General features: G+C 46.8%; 3 protein-coding genes across 4 annotated transcripts in view; 2 read left to right on the top strand and 1 right to left on the bottom strand.

Annotated features, from left to right (window-relative positions):
* Positions 1 to 2784, top strand: part of asic1a (acid-sensing (proton-gated) ion channel 1a) — a 15586-nt gene extending 12802 nt beyond the window's left edge. For both annotated transcript variants that reach the window (XM_027006438.2, XM_027006439.2), the window contains exons 9-10: positions 201 to 280; positions 1085 to 2784. In XM_027006438.2, the coding sequence (XP_026862239.2) occupies positions 201 to 280; positions 1085 to 1201 (197 nt within the window). In that variant the 3' untranslated portion in view covers positions 1202 to 2784. The remainder of the gene's footprint in view (positions 1 to 200; positions 281 to 1084) is intronic.
* Positions 2785 to 3766: 982 nt separating this feature from the next.
* Positions 3767 to 8502, top strand: gpd1a (glycerol-3-phosphate dehydrogenase 1a). The gene is made up of 8 exons (XM_035521912.1): positions 3767 to 3849; positions 4471 to 4648; positions 5088 to 5228; positions 5435 to 5573; positions 5711 to 5823; positions 6980 to 7216; positions 7860 to 7966; positions 8181 to 8502. Exons 1-8 carry the CDS (start codon positions 3806 to 3808, stop codon positions 8275 to 8277), a joined length of 1056 nt encoding a protein of 351 aa, XP_035377805.1. The 5' UTR covers positions 3767 to 3805; the 3' UTR covers positions 8278 to 8502.
* A 2173-nt stretch (positions 8503 to 10675) lies between these two features.
* On the bottom strand, positions 10676 to 15903 carry si:ch73-233m11.2 (NACHT, LRR and PYD domains-containing protein 3). The gene is made up of 9 exons (XM_027006417.2): positions 15398 to 15903; positions 13455 to 15024; positions 12753 to 12914; positions 12467 to 12634; positions 12207 to 12380; positions 11838 to 12011; positions 11540 to 11713; positions 11161 to 11328; positions 10676 to 11042 (listed from the first exon to the last, which is right to left on the bottom strand). The coding sequence occupies exons 1-9, from the start codon at positions 15441 to 15443 to the stop codon at positions 10973 to 10975; spliced, it is 2706 nt and encodes a 901-aa protein (XP_026862218.2). The 5' UTR covers positions 15444 to 15903; the 3' UTR covers positions 10676 to 10972.
* Between the last annotated feature and the right edge of the window lie 2238 nt (positions 15904 to 18141).

Raw genomic sequence — 18141 nt, 5'->3', positions numbered from 1 at the left:
CAACCAGAGCTCTCATCTCACCCTTAATCCCTGATGTAGCAAAATTAGAACAAGAATACTCATCAAGGAAGTGTCTGTGTCCTTTAGATTGTGATGAATAGAGTTCTTCATTAAAATGACGCGATTCTAAATTGGTAGGCAGCTGTTCATCAGTGTCATCTGTCTTTTGTATGTGTGTATGTGTGTGTGTGTCTGTCCAGGTGATATTGGAGGACAGATGGGGCTATTTATCGGCGCAAGTATTCTCACTATTTTGGAGCTCTTTGACTATCTGTATGAGGTATGTTCTTGAATTTGTGAAGTGCTCATGTTTGTGAAGAATATCTCAAAATATCAATATCACAAACCCTGTCAACTGCAACTGAACTGACTGTGATATAGCAGGATATTTGGAAAAGTACATCTACAGAAAATCACATAAACTTGTCTACTCGTGCATGTATGGTAGGAACAACCACCCAGAAACAGCAACCCACCCAAAACACAGTACAACATATGTAGCATTCATTCAAATATACTGGGCTGTAATGTTTACATTTAGTCAACATTTAGTCAGTTAAATATTATAATTATTTCATTTCATTTTAACAAAACATTTCTAGGAAAACAAGGGAATTAGGCTTGACCTGTCATGTACCAACTCTCAACTTATTTGAACATTGTTCCACATAGACCTGTAAATGTCAGACTCGTAATAAAAAAAAGAAGCACATTAAGCCCTGAAAATTCATTTCTTTGTTGCTTTTTCCAGACACCAGTTATTTTAAACTTGGACCACATCAATTTCTGTTGCACTGTGAGGGTAATAAGGCTGTTGTCGTGATGTACCACAGAGATTTCTGGCAATCCCCATCTATGTTCTGAGTTCAGTCAAAGCCTTTGTGCTCAAGATTAATTAAAATGGAAAGGTCAAAGGTGAACCAAGCTATATGTGCTACTCTCCATCAGTGAGACCAGATCCTGAAATGAGGAGTTGGGTTTGTAGACAGTGAAAGAACATAGACAGACCTTAAACTGACTCATTCTCTCCCTTCCTCTCTCTCTCCTTCATCCTTTCATCCTTTCTTTCTCTCTCTTTAAAAAGGTGGTGAAATATAAGCTGTTTCACTGTACAGACAAGAAGCATCAGAACAACAGATCGGGTCATGCCACAGCACCAGGTCTAGATGATGTCAAATGTCACGTCACCAACTTTCACTGAAGCCGTCCAGCTCACATCTTTGTGCAGTGTAATCTTCCAGCTTTGCTCCTGGAATGCTCAGCAGGGCTGCTTCTGGTCTCAAAAGACCGACCTGCATGTTTACATCGTCACCGTTCACCACTGTTGGGTGGAATTCCTCATCTACATCAAAATTTTCCAGTCTTGCAGCTTTTCAGTTTTTGTATGAGATTTTGTTTTGTCAAGCATCTCAAACAGGTGAATGTGATGTGAACTGACAGTTTAGTGTAGGTGTCCTGAATCTTCAAATTGGAAAGCAATGAGTTGTGGTGGGGGAAAAATCTTTAGAGGTATTTTTTTTACCTGTTTGTGATTGTAAAAAGCTTTCACATCTAAAACCAACGTGAGGTACAGGATGGATGGTCTCTGGGGGTCTTCTCTGAGAAGCAATGATTGTCTAGGACTTGAAGTTTCCTTTAAACTGGTGGTTCTGGGCCACTGTCCTGGGCAATCTGTGTTCTTACAGCTTGGCTGCTCCACCCCACCTGATTCTACTCGTAAAGCACCTGATCTCCGCAGGATGAGCTGAATCAGGCCTCTCAGAGGCCCACACACAGAGGTGTGCAGAACCTTCAGAAAAGGGATGGAGAATCCCTGCTTGAGGCGCCATGACAAAACCAGCCACAGAAATCCCCATAATGCCCAGGTGTGGAGTGTCAGTGCTCGGTAACAGAGTTTATGAGGAATGAAGGCTGTTTATGAAGCAGTAATGGAACTCCACTGGCTTGGCTGTCAGGCTGCTCCTTGGTTTAGCTGCCCACGCCGGGGCAGGACGCGTGGGGGTGGCCAACAGAAGCTACAACACATTGCCCCATTGCCGTGGGCTGTTTTATGATGTCATCAGTCTGCACATGCTCTGAGTGTGACAGGAAACTGAGATAATGTACCCATTGGGTCTGGCCTTATGTATGTGAATGACATGTTTGTCCGGCTGTATGTTTTCTGTAGGAGTGGTAGTGTGCGCGTCTGATTATGTGTGTGTGTGTGTGTGCGCATGCCTGAATGTGTGTTAAGGTTGTGCAGTGTGAGTGTAGATGTGTGAAGCCATCATCTCTGTGCGTTCCTGTGCATGTCTGTCTGTGTGTAACTGTCCATGCACATGCGCGTACGTATGACTGTAATTGTCGGCTTGTGTCCTGCACCCTACAGGGTGTTTATAAAGACAGGAAGCTTATTTTCACAGCTACCTTACAGGCCAGACTAAACCACCTAAATGGATGGAATTTGCCAAACACTTACTTATAGGTTGACTTCCATGCTTATATCTGTAGTGCTTTACACATACTTTTAGCCTTTAGTTATTGTGATGATCAGTTTAAGTGCAGTTCAGGTGTCGTTTCACACAAACTATTCTTTCTGTGTCAAACAGATATATTTTGTGTTACATTTGTTTTAAGATCTGAATGAGTAAACTATGAGAACTAGTGAACTGTGCAGTGCTTTCAGTGGTCTAGAGTGATATATGTATTGGTTTGATGCTTTTCCACTTACTGTAGTGTATATGATTGATTTCCTTAAAAATAAATGTATCAGGTTATGTGCTTTTTGTGCACTGCTGGAAGGCATTTGTGTATCTTTGAGTGTGTACATGCTTATGAGCCAAAGCCTCCCTTTCTCTCTCAGCTTTGGTCACATGTAACACAGAAGAGTATTGCCACAGAGAGAATTACTGACCGTGGATTTTTGCCTGTTGAATTGTCCACTGATCACATGGCTTCCATGGTCACTAGACTGGAATATATTAGCATCTTTAACCTCACACTGATGGTGTTGGTTTTTGGAGCAGAGTGTGTGTGTGTGTGTGTGTGTGTGTGTGTGTGTGTGTGTGTGTGTGTGTGTGTGTGTGTGTGTGTGTGTGTGTGTGTGTGTGTGTGTGTGTGTGTCCAGGGTTTAAAATGTATCCTTATACGGATATAAGTGCTGGTGACCGAATCACGTTAGATCATGCACGAGGGCCAACAGGTGGTAGTGCCGCTTCATTTCAGCATTCCTATACTTGGACGAGCGCAGTCACGTGGGAACACAGCAGCTCTGCGTGATCTCCAGGTCGTTTGCTTCTGCTTCACGTGCGGAACACTGCCACTGACCAATCAGAAGCGAGTTATGCCCTCCCGGACGTCACCAGCGCTTCACAACATTCTGGCATCGCCGAGCATATATGAGAACAATCATATAGAGAGAAATAAAAACTAGACATATTACATTTGAAATATTTGAACTGTTTATCTGTTTAGGGCTCTTTAAAAGCGTAATGTGTTTAGATTTACGGGACTCGTTTCTTCCTGGTATGCTCTCCTCTTGCATCCATCATCCTAACAGCCATGGTGCTGTAAACCTGGACGCAGACGCGTCTTTGGACTCTCTTATATTATCATTAGTTTTGCTGTATATCTTCCAAGGCGCGTAAAAATCGCGCGCCACCAGGGCGAAATAAGTCCGGTTGTGCGCTGAGCTGCAGCTCCACCGTGCGGTATTCTAGGACAGCAACAGGCGGAGTCCTCTCGCGCGTTATATGCTCGTCTTCTGACGAGTCCCACGAGTGCCCGTTTGCGCCTCTGCAGCGTGGGAAGTGTTGTGCAGCTCGCGATGACAACTCCAAAGAAGGTCTGCGTCGTTGGATCCGGAAACTGGTAAAAATAATAATAAATGAACAAATAATAATTAAAAACTTGAGAAAAATGTTTTTATTTCTCAGTTCTTTTAAGAAAGAACCTGACGGAAATACTGAAGTCACATTGTTTACTGATGGTGGTTTGGGTAGTTTAAAGGGAGGACGAGGCTCGTTAGCTCAATGTGGCTGTGGGTCCGAGCCCACTGAGCGCGCGCTCACCAAATACGCACGCATGCCCCAACATTCACTACGCAGCGCGTTACCCGCGTTCCTTCTGCCACGTCTGCTTTCACGTAATTAGAAATGTGCATTTCTAACCCCAATCCATGTTAAAGTTGTGTATTTTCAGTGAAACCGCGCTGTCTTTGAGTAATGGAATTAATGCATAATCACAGCAAAACACTGACATAAACTGACTTCAGCAAACCAACCTAGAGCGAAAAGAACAGTACAGACGTCCTGTGTGCGCTGAGTTCATGGATAGTTCAAGGATTAGATGAAATTAGCATACACATGAAGGACACATGGAAGGTGTCAGCTACTAACTGAAATATAGAAAAGCCTGAACTCTCTCTCTCTCTCTCTCTCTCTCTCTCTCTCTCTCTCTCTCTCTCTCTCTCTCTCTCTCTCTCTCTCTCAGGGGTTCTGCCATTGCTAGGATAGTTGGGTTAAACGTGGAGCGAAACTCAAAGTTTCACCCTACCGTAGCCATGTGGGTCTTCGAGGAGCTGGTCAACGGGCGTAAACTTACAGAAATCATTAACGCAGAGCACGAAAACATCAAATACCTGCCTGGACACAAACTCCCCGACAATGTGGTAAGAGAAGCCGCTCTCAACACTTTAACAGCTCCTGGCTGCGCAGCGTAGTGGTTAAGGTGATGGTCAGGGCTAGCAGTAGGTGTTATTCTTACTCTCTTCTTTATCTCCCTCTCCTAGATTCATCGTTTTTAATACTGAATTATAATCCAGTTATACTAACAGTAATGCTTGGTTTATAATGATCTTAAGTTAGATAATGGGAGAAAAACAAACAGATGAGCAGATGTGCACTGAAACGTGTGCTCTTGTCCAGCAGAGCTCAGGGACCGCATTCAGTGACTCAGTGAAACTAACCTCTCTCTCTCTCTCTCTCTCTCTCTCTCTCTCTCTCTCTCTCTCTCTCTCTCTCTCTCTCTCTCTCTCTCTCTCTCTCTCTCTCTCTCTCTCTCTCTCTCTCTCTCTCTCTCTCTCTCTCTCTCTCTCTCTCTCTCCCCAGGTAGCGGTGGCAGACCTCAGTGAAGCCGTGAGCCATGCTGATGTTCTACTCTTTGTGATTCCCCATCAGTTTATCCACAAAGTCTGTGACACCATGCAGGGAAAGATTAAACCAGATGCTTTTGGAATGTCATTTATCAAGGTCTCTCTTTCACACACACACACAAACACATCATCATCATCATCACATGCGTGTGTGTCTGAGTGTTTCTGCAGTTTACTTTCACACATTCAGCAGTCTGTACATAAAAACGGGAAACACTGTCTGTATTTTCATGACACAGCAACTACAGAGAGATCATCATACATGTGGTCTGTGTGTGTGTGTGTGTGTGTGTGTGTGTGTAGGGTGTGGATGAGAGTCCCAGTGGTCTGAAGCTGATCTCTGCAGTGATTAGGGACAAGCTGGGCATTAGCGTTAGTGTGCTAATGGGAGCGAACATCGCTAACGAGGTGGCTGAAGGAAAGTTCTGTGAGACCACCATTGGTGAGATCAACAGGAAGGAAGCTTTTAACACATAGTCATACTGTGTAAGTCAGATTGTTTAGTTATGTGCACACGTGTGTGTGTGTGTGTGTGTGTGTGTGTGTGTGTGTGTGTGTGTGTGTGTGTGTGTCTGTCAGGCTGTAAAGATAAGGATCAAGGAACCTTATTAAAGGAGCTGATGCAGACAGATCACTTCCGGGTTACTGTGGTTGAGGAAGCAGAAGTGGTTGAAATCTGTGGTGCCCTAAAGGTTTGTTGACCTTTCACCTCATTTATTCCTCTTATCTGTAATTTAGTTAGGTTTCTCTGGATCACTTCCAGGTCACAGCAGTACTTACTTTTCTCAGAAATGATTATCCAATTATGTAAGGTGTGCAATATGTAATATGTAAATCTATACTGGAGTGGCCCTGCAGTGCTATAAAACCTGTATTCAGTCTATGGCTTGCTGTAAGCTGCCCAGCAGAGGGCACTGTGATCTACTTATGGAGCCCCTGAAAACATGAATGCATTTAAAGATTTTTAGTTATATATTTGATGTATTGGTGCTCTGAGGAACTCTTATTTGTCTTCCAACTTTGCGGAATACAAAACTGGCTGTGTGTGTGCGTGTGTATGCTTGACCGTGTGTGTGGTGCGTGTGTGTGTGTGGTGCATGCATGTGTGTGGTGCATGCGTGTGTGTGGTGCGTGTGTGTGTGTGGTGCATGCGTGTGTGTGTGTGGTGCATGCGTGTGTGGTGCGTGTGTGTGTGGTGCGTGTGTGTGTGGTGCGTGTGTGTGTGGTGCATGTGTGTGTGTGGTGCGTGTGTGTGTGTGGTGCATGCATGTGTGTGGTGTGTGTGTGTGTGGTGCATGCGTGTGTGTGGTGTGTGTGTATGTGTGGTGCATGCGTGTGTGTGGTGCTTGTGTGTGTGTGTGTGTGGTGCGTGTGTGTGTGGTGCAATTGTGTGTGTGTGGTGCGCGTGTGTTTGTGGTGCGTGTGTGTGTGTGTGGTGCGTGCGAGTGTGTGGTGCGTGTGTGTGTGTGGTGCGCGTGTGTGTGTGGTGCATGCGTGTGTGTGGTGCGCGTGTGTGTGGTGCATGCGTGTGTGGTGCGTGTGTGTGTGTGGTGCATGCGTGTGTGTGTGGTGCATGCGTGTGTGTGGTGCATGCGTGTGTGTGGTGCGTGTGTGTGTGTGGTGCGTGTGTGTGTGTGGTGTGTGCGTGTGTGGACCCACCTGATGTTATCCCAGCATCCCCTCTCATTCTGCTCCTGACTGATGTGACACCCGCCACAGTAGAACAAACTTCTGGTTTCTGGTTCTTGGAGACCCTGTTTGTTGTTAAAAGCTCTACACAGACACACTGGTGCACCTGCGTGTGCGCACATGCATGATTGGCTGCGTGTGTTTGTGTGTATCTGTTAGAACATCGTGGCTGTGGGTGCAGGGTTCTGTGATGGCTTGGGTTTCGGTGACAACACCAAGGCGGCGGTGATCAGACTCGGCCTGATGGAGATGGTAGCTTTCACTCGCCTCTTCTGCAGCGCACACTCTGTGTCCCCAGCGACCTTCCTGGAAAGCTGCGGCATTGCTGACCTCATCACCACCTGCTATGGAGGACGCAACCGGCGTGTAGCTGATGCCTTCGCCAGGACCGGCCGAGTGAGTGAACGACTCCTGAGACCTTCACGAGCACAGACCATACACGTATACAGACCTTCATAAGCCTTCATTACATAGACCATCACAGGCATACACAGACTTTCAGGAGCACACACTGATGTTCATGAACATACACAGACCTTTAAGAGCACGCAAGGTCTCTGAAGACCTTGTCAGGAGAGCAGAGACTTACTTACTTATTAAGTGCATCAGCGGTATAAGAAATGTGGTCGTGTGCAGCTGGGAGTCCTTCTTCTGTTCCGCTGTCATCCACCCACATGGCTGGACAGTAGAGAACAAGGAAGGGGGAGGAACCATCTCCATAAAAGATGTTTGGTACACAGGAAATGAGAAAATAAATTAGAGGATGTGCCGCTATGGCATGATTATAGTACAGCCAGCAATAGCTCAACTTCTTTAGTATTACACTGGAACACAGAGTGTATAAAAATAGTCCTGTGTGCTTGTGCGCACGCGTGTGTTTGTGCACGCATGTGCTTGCGTCCGTGCGTGTGTGTGTGTGTATGCTTGCGTGTGTATGCTTGCGTGTGTGTGCTTGCGTGTGTGTGCTTGCGTGTGTGTGCTTGCGTGCGTGTGTGTATGCTTGCGTGTGTGTGCTTGCGTGTGTGTGTGTGTGTGTTAGTCACTAGAGGAACTGGAAAAGGAGATGATGAATGGACAGAAACTGCAGGGTCCAGCCACAGCGGCTGAAGTCCACGTCCTCCTGGAACAGAAAGCTCTGCTGGACCAGTGAGTCTTAGCACACACTCCCTTTAGCACGTAGGACTCTCACACTTCCTGTGATTCACATGGGCTTGTTACTACACTGCCATGGTTAGATGTTGGCCTGACCCAACACTCCACTCTGCTTATTTGTCCTACGTGGTGTTCTCTGGCTGTGTAACTCTCCTTCTCTCTTTTGAAGTCTTCTGTGTTTTTGTAAATCTCTCTCTCTCATATCCAGGTTTCCCCTGTTCAACGCTGTGTACGAGATCTGCTTTGAGGGTCGCCCTGTAACAGACTTCATCAGCTGTGTACAGAATCACCCGGCACATCTGTGAGTGACCATGAGTTGACTACTGAGTGTGCTGAAGAACTGGGCTTCCTTTAGCGAACAATAGCTTTAATATTTCCAGTAGCTTACTGTGTGTGTGTGTGTGTGTGTGTACACTGTACCACTGGGCTGTAAACCTGTTTGTGTAAGCCTTTTAGATGGAAATAGTGTTACAGGGACTGTGTGAATGTGTCAATAAATTTTACAATTAAAAACAGAAGTGTGTAGTACAGGATCTTGGGCAAACTTTACCAGTTCAAACAACAGGATGCCAAAACCAAACAGACAGAAGAGCACCCTGATCCACTTGGACACATGCACCACAATAACATCACTTGTTTGAAGCAAATCATAAAATTGCTTGAAATTAGATCAGCAGTGGTTGAGACTTAAATAGGAAATAAGATGCTTTGCTTTTTTAAATGAAAAATATGGCAACATCATTTTTCCATAAAGGATCCAAGTCGAAGTCTAAGCCTGTAAAATAAAAAATAAAAAACAGAGGTGCTCCTAATTCAAAAGAAAAACATCAGAAACTGAAACGGAAAGAAAACAGGAAAATTGTCCCGGTGGTGCTAGGGGCAGTGGGAGCTATAGTCCCCAAGATGGAGGCATGGCTCCAACAGATCCCAGGAATGATGTCATCATCCTCAGCCCAGAAGAGCACAATCCTGGGAAGAGCAAAGACACTGAACGCACCTCCAACCCCCAGACGTCTGGTAGATCACTCTCACACTCACCCAGACGTCTGGTAGATCACTCTCACGCTCACCCAGACGTCTGGTAGATCACTCTCACACTCACCCAGACGTCTGGTAGATCACTCTCACACTCACACAGACGTCTGGTAGATCACTCTCACACTCACACAGACGTATGGTGCGAGACCCCAGTGTGAGCAGGAAGTCATGAACACCCACCGGAGTTTTTGTTTTTATGTCTTATTCAATATCTGTTGTTCAATGCAAAGATCCACAAGGGAAAATAAGATTCCGTACATTTCTGCAAAACTAGTTCAAACTGGAAAATGTCATCAAAAAAGTGAGAAAATTAAATATAACAGACCTATGAATGCAGTATTAATAAAGCACCTTTTTCCTGTGGCAGCTCGACATTTTTCAAGTACTCGAGTGTTAAGGCAGCAGTTCTGAACACTCATCACAGGATTTGATGAGCGTTAATGTGTCTGTACAGCCACGCTGCGCTTCCTCCACCTCTTTGCGTCTCTTCCTTGGAGAGATACTCTGTTTGGGGTCTATTCCGAACCGAGTGTTTGCCATTTAACCCAGAAGGTTACGTAATTCTCAGCGGTTCTTGTCTCGGGTGTTTCATGTGCTAAATCCTGACAGGCCTGGTGACAGTGATGTGTAATCCATGCAGGCCTAAGTTTGTCCAGCACAATGCTTGATGGGCATCTAACGAGCTGGACATTCAATGTATATTGGACATTGCACACCTTAACTGACCTCGGTTGGCTTCAGTAATTGCAGGTGGTGGCCAGCGAATTAATTGTATTGTGTGTTAAGGTAATGTTACAACCCTGGATTAAGGTTTGCCTGAGTGAATGGGGCTAAATACACTGGGGGTTTTTTTGATACCATAACAATCAGGTTTGGAATAAAAATTAAAAAAAAGCACAAAGTTGGACTTCCTAAGTCAGGCAGTCATGCTTTTGCAAACCTCTGCCCATTTTGGATCACTCATGTTCACATTCCTAGAGTAGATACCGCACGTGTCACTGTGGTTAAAAACAGCCTGGTAGTCGTGTGTGTTCCTGATCAAGGCTTTTAGGATCCCGTCACTGTTCAGCCTGAGAAGAGAGACTTTGACCTGCACTGAATTTTCCTATCAAACACTCTGTAACGTAGAAGATTGACTGAGCTTCCCTCTTCTCAACTCTGCTTTTAAAAATAGTCTCATTTTATGCTTGGAGTCCCACACCAGTATTATATTACTTATCCAAACTCCTTGGGCAGCGAAGGGGGTAGTTAAAACGAGAATGGACTGAACCAGGCTCGGAAAAAGGCAGAGGAGTGTCATCTTACATGGTGCGCCGTAAGATTTGAGTCCACGATGGTATTCTTGGCCTGGCCAGCACGATGTCTGGCTTTGGTACAGTTTCTCTGGGTTACCGAGCACAAACTCGCCCTGGCTGCCCCTTGGAGCTCATGCTTAGTGTTGGTGGGAGAAGTAGACTGATTTTACACGCCATCCCTTACCCACATAACCCGTGTCCCACTGGACTAAGGGCTTGGAGACGTGGAGACGCGTCATCCAGATCAAATGAAGACACTAATACCATTGGTGGATTTTGTATCTTAAGACACCTGGTCTGATGTCACATGCACTGCTGTCACTAGTAAATAAAATATATTAAAAGAAATTCAGGAGCATACACAGAATGGTGAATAAAAGATTAACTTTTCAGTCAAAATTTAATTTTCTGCAGGATTGAATATGCAAAAATAGAGCTGGTATTAAAAGATTTAAGAATGACAGCATTTAAGAAGATCTGAAAGACACAGAAATACACCAACTAGGTTATTAAAAAGTGCTCAACAATTAATACGGTATTAATAGTAAATGCTCTGCAAATATGCACTGAGCTACCCAAGTAGCTAAAACATGTATCTGTAAACCAACACGCCAGCTAGTCCTTGGTCTCCTCAGACACGGTGACCCATCACAACCTGCCAGCTGCCTTAATATTTTATTGCAGGGAACCTCTCCATCAGGTCAAAAACATCCTCGCAGAAGTCATTGTACTGTAGACTGGAGGAGAAGAAACAAACTGAATCAGACAGAAGTGTGACCATGTGTCCCTGTATACAACACTGGAGAGGGCTTTGTAGTGTGTGTAAGTGTTTGTGTGGTGTTCTTTGGTATTTACTTGAGCTCGTTCATGATTGGATGGTCTTGAATAAGTTTGATCATTCGTGGCACGGAAGCATCGGTTAGGCTGTTGTTCTTCAGTATGAGGGTTGTTAAGGAGTTGTTAGCAGTAATGGCTTCACAGAGCTCATCAACACATGTGTCTGTCAACTCCATCATCTCAAGACTGCAGAGATGCGACAAGCAAAAACAAGCAGACATTCGTGTTATGTAACGTGCATAGGTGTAAGAGACATGTTTCAGATACTGCAGCTTGCTGTGTAATGCTTTGTGTAATGCTTGCTTGTGTGTATGTATGTGTTAAGACTCACTTGAGGCCCTGTATTTTGTGTATGCATGTGTGTGTGTGTGTGTGAGAGAGAGACAGAGAGATTTACTCGAGATGCTGTAGCCTGCAGTGAGTGTGTTTCAGGGCCTTCCATATGTGTTTCACACCAGCGCTCGCTGCTGGGTTTAATCCAATTGCAAGATGTTTTAATCTGGACACACCAGAGCCCAGCACACTGCCCAACGCACTGAAGACCTCATCCGACAGCTCACACCTCACCATACTGGAACAAACATCACACACACATCAGAAATACAACAAGATAGGAGTGAAGAAAACATCTGACTAAACGAAACCAAACTACAGAAATAATCCCCTAAAAAGAGAGGTTCTATAAACACACACACCATAGCTTCTCCAGGGAACAGCTGGGGGCTTTGAGCGCATCACAGATGAGAATGGCTCCTGATTGGTGAAGCTCGTTGACGGACAGATCCAGCTCGACCAGGCAGCACTTCTCTGACTGGAGAGCAGCTGCTAAGGAAGAGCAGCACGAATCCGTCAGCTCGCAGTCGAACAACCTGCAGAGGACGGACATGGGGAATCTGGGAAATTAAGTCATCATGATGTCATGCTAACAGGACCAGGGTTAGATTAGGGTTGGAAATAAACTCTGAAGGACCAGAGCTGGGCACAACTACTGTACTGTGCGTGTGTGCGTACGTGTGTGTGTACGCGCACGTGTGTGTGTGTGCACGTCTGCGCGCGTGTGCTACCTCAGCGTGGTCAGGCAGCAGCAGCCTGACTGGAGTGTTTGTGAGAGGAGCTCCAAGCTGTCACCAGCCAGACTGTTCCAACTCAGGTCCAGCATCCTCAGCACAGAGAGTGCGGCACACATCGCCGAGGACAACGGTGCCACACACGCGCCACTCAGGGCACAGCGATCAAGCCTGGAATACACACACACACCACATGAGCATAAAGGCTGGACTTGGTGAATGTGTGTGTGTGTCTGTGTGAGGGAGAGAGTGAGAACCTGAGTTCCTGAAGTGCACACACTGAGGGCCCCAGCGCACTGAGGAGACGAGACACTCCCTGGTCCTGCAGCTCATTTCCACCCAGATCCAACTCACGCAGCTTGGAGCCACACAGCAACTTAGAAAGCGCCTCACTACACACTGGGGTTAGAGCACAGGATCTCAGCCTTCACACGCGCGCACACACACACACACACACACACACACGCAGACACCAATCTAATGTGTTCTGTCATGTTTGCTCTCTGGATGATGGCTGAGTGTTTCGGTGTACATGGTCCCTACGTCAGCGTGTGCAGCCTGGAAAGCTGCAGGGACGTGCAGAGGCTCTGGGCTCCTTCATCTCCCAGTGTGCAGTAAGACAGATCCAGCTGGTTGACATGCCCCTCGCTCATCGCCCGCCCAAACTGCGTGATCACACCCACACTTACGCGGCTCTGGGACAGACTGGGAGGTCAAAGGTCACACAGTAAAGGGAGTCTGCAAAAGTGGCTAAACAGTGAGGCTGGAAACGGGAAGAAAGCCACCAAACCATCGCACTCATTATCCCTTCAGCGGAAAACGCAACTTTAAAATACTTCTCATCATAATCTGTGTTTTACATGATGGGAGTTTATTTGATATATTTCTTACAATATACAAACATATGGAGTTTGACAGCAATGACCAAGAATACTTCTCTTTTCTTAATTTTTCATTTTTCTCTACAACTTACCATAGAAAGTTTTAAAAACACAAAGCATACATAGTCCTCCCTACCTCACATCTACCTCACATCCTCCCTACCTCACATCTACCTCAACCTCCCTACCACGTATTTACCTCACATCCTCCCTACCTCACATCTACCTCACATCCTCCCTACCTCACATCTACCTCAACCTCCCTACCACGTATTTACCTCACATCCTCCCTACCTCACATCTACCTCACATCCTCCATGTCTCTCTCTCTCTCTCTCTCTCTCTCTCTCTCTCTCTCACTAACCTGATGGACTTAGCCAGTTGAACAGCAGGTGTGATCTTCTGTGCCTGCTCCTCCGTCAACGCACTCATGTACAGGTTTAGGTGCTCCATCTCTCCCAGGCAGCTCACTACAAACGCCAGTGCGGCACAGTCTGGTCCCTGTAGGCCACTGTAGCTGATCGCCCTCCACGTAGAGGATGCCACACTCTCTCGGATCAGCGCGGGGCTGTGGGCATGATGGAGAAGACGCAAAACACGCCAGTGCTCTCTTTTCCCGTAGCCTGGCAACACCTGTGCGGCCAAGCCCATCAGCCACCGGTGGAACTCCGACAGACGGTCGCTGCCGAGCGGCCCCGCGGATGTTTCCAGAAGCTTCCGCTGCACTGGGTCCGAAAGGCCAGCCAAGAACACAAGGCAGAGGTCCTGATATTCTTCCAGGATCCCGCCTCCATCATATTCTGATTGGCTGACATAAAAGGAGACTGCTTGCAAGAACTCTCGGAGTACCGGAGACAAGAAGGAGAATGTGCCATCAGGGGAAGTGACATCACATCCAACCATGTGCAGGAAAGCAAAAAGGATCGGGGAGGTGAGGAAGGGCTCCAGACCGCATGTGATGAGGTCACTGCGGGTGCAGCAGAGGAGGTCGAGGTGGGTGCAGTGGTTTGCGAGTTTACCCAGGCCAGCAAGGAGTTCCCTGGCTGTCTGCATATCCACGCCGTGCTCCTGGAGGAGTGTGTGTGTAACCATGCAGAGCAGCTCGCTCAGCGTGTCGGGCACACACTCCTGCTGCGCCTGCTGGCACAGTGTCCAGCAAAACGCGGGACACGCCCACAGCTCGGCCACACCCACCGCCCGCTCACAGCGATCCAGAACCTCCTCCACGCCCACCTCGAGGAACCCTCGGAAGTAGGCTCGCCTCTGAGCATGGGAGAAGCCCAGGATGTAGATGTTCTGTACTGTTTCCAGGATGACAGGCTCTCTGGAGGTGAGGAGCAGTGATGCTCCAGGCAGCAGAGAGCCCTGCAGCAGACTGTGCAGTAGCACAGCACCCCCTGCTGGCTGCTGCAGGTCACAGACCAGCACGTCTGAGGGGGGGGGATCCAAGAGGAAGCCGTCCAGCTCGTCCAGCACCAGGAGCAGTTTGTGAGGTGTCTGCAGAGCTAGTGTCAGGGCCTCAGCAGAGAGGTGCGCGTGTGTGCTCAGTAGCACCCCCTGCAAACTGTCTCCAGGCATGCAGAGCGCCTGCACACACACACGCAGCAGCAGTGTGTAGTGTTGCAGACACGAGCCGGCAGCCCAGTCCCAAATAAGCTTCTCCACTGCTATGGTCTTGCCCATTCCAGCTCCACCACACAGCATCACTCTGAGACTCTCGTGGCCTGCGGCGAACGCTTCTGTAAGCAGCACCTCCAGGGCCTCCCACGTCCCATCCTCCACCAGGCTGGCCTCCTCACTCAGGCTGGCTGACAGGGCTGTGTACCGGTTGCCTAAAATCACCTCCTTGGCAGACTGGCCTCCTAAAAGAGAGCTGCGCTGTACTGAGTTCAGTACGTCGTTTCTCAACTTTTCCTTGTGCAACTTCTGCACCTCTGACAGAAAGAAACAAAACAAATGAAGGAAGTTGGTCTTGAGAAACTGTTTTACCTGATAGAGCTGCTTTTGGCAGAGACAGAGAAAACATCCTGAGAGACATTTGAGAGTTAATAGATTCTGTGAAGCCTGAAAATCTGTTTCCGTGACAGAAGACTGCAGCCTCTAGCACCTGCTAGAAACACGACAAACCTGACTTGTAGGCGAGTCCAGACCTCTAGGACTAGAGAGAGAGAGAGAGAGAGAGAGAGAGAGAGAGAGAGAGAGAGAGAGAGAGAGAGAGAGAGAGAGAGAGAGAGAGAGAGAGAGAGAGAGAGAGAGAGAGAGAGAGAGAGAGAGAGAGAGAGAGAGAGAGAGAGTTCATGCGCCTACCACGAAGGAACTCCGTGCTGCACTGCGTGTCCATCCTCGCAGACATGAATCTCTGTTCATCTGTTTTAAACTACTCACGCGTTATTATCGCGCGATGAGCGTCTCTGACAGGACAAGGAAGTAAAAGCGCCACGTTGCTTAATATAGTTTATCTGGCCGTAGTCCAAATCCCGCCCAAGCGCGTGTAAGCGAATATATTTAAGCAAAAACACTTTCGCTCAAATAAGCAAATTCCCACGGAAAGTATTAATCCCGATTGCGGCGTCACTGTTAGAAAAGCTCAGACGAGCTGCACATTTAAGCCTCCTGCTGGTACTAGCGCGCACTGGCATTAAACAACCCGTGCAGTTCCTTAGTCGTCGGAATAATTAAAAAAAAGGTGCGTTGAAGGTGCAAGAAATGGGCTTCGATGTTAAAGATTCAGAGGATTACGTGATCAACACTGCACTGTTACCCACGCTAGCGTGCTCGAGCTGTGGGTGACAGGCTGCAGAACTAGTGATCTGTCCGTGGTAAGGCGGGAATTAATAAGCTTCACCTTTTATCACCTACTTTTCTAGGATGAAAATGACTGACGAGTAAGTTATATTGTGACAGGTTTAACGCAGGCGTTTGCAGCACTGAGATGGGTTAGTTTGCACATGCACGAGGATATAGACTGCCTAAATAAGTGTAAAACACGTCTGTGAAGCAGACATAGATGGGTCTGAGTGAGGGCTTTTGTTTTGCCACTGTCGATATGCTTTACTCCCGGCTCTGGTCACCCACTTTCTCTGGTGATGTGAGTGTAAAGGAGACGAATGGGCAAGTCACACAAACACAATCAAATAAATATTCAGAGAAAGATTTAAACATCAATCAAATGAAAGTTAAAATGCCATGTCAGCCAATTAGGCAGAAGGTACAGGAGTACGTGTACACAATACCGAAGTGTTACATGTGTATATGTATTGGATAAAGCTTGACTCGGGGCTTTATTTTGACCAAACCAAAGTGCGATACACTAGAGGGCGACACACACCACGAGCCTGGTGAAGCCTGCGCGCGAGCATGCTTGCATGTGCATAGAATCCCTCTGACCTTTCCACTTATAGTTACATGGTTATAATACTTTACTTAAATAATAACTATGGCTCCAAAACGATTTCGGTCATGTAATTTACGTGGCAATACCAAGTGGTATCGGCTCACCGTCACGTGTTACGAGCGCCAGGCAACCCTCAGCATCGCTCCGAGCTCTGAGTTTACCAGACGCCAGGGGTTTCGGTCAGTCACGCGCCGTTTGTGCTGACATCACCACTGTTTGCAGCGGCCATGCAGTTATGAATAGACATGTGCACAGGTCACGTGTTAGGGTAACCTTATCTTAACACACTTTATCCTTAAGAGGTCTGAAATAGATTATGAGCAATAAGGTACCTGAACAGAGTAACAACAAAAGGTCAGACGATGCTTGTGGGGTCAAAGCATTTGCTGTGTTTATTTTTATTTTAGAAAACAATACAAAAATCTGCAACAACAGTCATAAGTTTTGCTTCGAGTGAACTGAAGCCAGTCACATGGTACAGTAAAGTGCTTCTTTATGTGGGTTTTTCCCCTTATTGTCCTGTGAGAAAGCCCAAACCAGGCGCGGATGTCCAGAGGTGGAGGAGCAGCCACAGTGAGCAGTCACGGAGTCTGCTCCGGGTTCAGTGGACTGAAGGTGAAAGATCCGCTTGTGTTTGCCATTTGTCCCGTGAGTACCGTGGGCTGGGGTAAATGTGCTGAACCACTCCTGGACTAGCGGACGGGCTACGGGAGTCCCCGTTAACATGGCAAAACAACGAGGGAGCCCAAAAGCTATCCAAGCTCCTTTAATCTCAACCACATTCCTGTCCTCTCAAGACCCCCCCCCCCAAACACAGCATGTTTGTCGTGAGCTTTGCCTTGGCTCTCACAATGGGGTTGTAATGCAAGCCACAACAATGCCGTCCCAACACTTCACATGAAAGAGTACAAAATAAGTCTGGGGATACTGGATTCACATCCAACTCAAGGCAGTCCATAACTTGTATGGGGAGGAGTGGGTGACTGGCGTTGGGCGTGCGTCAGCATGTAGAAAGGACGCCCAATGCCAGACTTCTATGAACGCAAATCCAAGAACAACTCCAAAGTTTGGTATCTCTGCAGTATAAACAGGACAGGATAATCCAAAATAAAAATGGCATATGAAATACTGAATTGAGAAGTGGTCAAGATGATTTTTTTTCCCCCCAAATCAAAAGTGATTGCCTTATTGCAGCTTATGACTTTTGTTGCAAGGTAGCTTCCCCGAGTACAATGTGAGAAAACGGCTGCATATACAGTTCAAGTAAGTCTTACTGTAAGACATAAACCTCCACAAAAACATACTTGTAGAAAGATCTTAAAAAAATTACAATCAGTGTCCAATTGTCAGCTCACAGGCACAACACAAGGACTGTCATTCAGTTGATGCACCCCCCCGCCCCCATTACCAAACAGGCAATGTTCATTTAACATTTAACAGGGTTATATACTTGGATGGTTGCTTTGTTTTTTTTCCTCATCTTACTGGTGACATTCATGTTTGAAAACAAGTACAAGCCTGTTTAAGTCTGAATACAGATGAGCAGACCAAGAAGCGTCACTTTACAAACAACCCAGTCTTGTTTCCTGTTTAGTCCCACGTCATCAAATGTTCATGGGGGGAACAAACCAAACTACCACTAAAGGACATGCAGGTA

The sequence above is a fragment of the Electrophorus electricus genome, chromosome 23 (genome assembly GCF_013358815.1).
Source record: "Electrophorus electricus isolate fEleEle1 chromosome 23, fEleEle1.pri, whole genome shotgun sequence".
Taxonomy (NCBI): Eukaryota; Metazoa; Chordata; class Actinopteri; order Gymnotiformes; family Gymnotidae; genus Electrophorus; species Electrophorus electricus.
The sequence above is the reverse complement of the archived record's forward strand: the minus strand, read 5'-3'. Positions and strand labels throughout refer to the sequence as shown.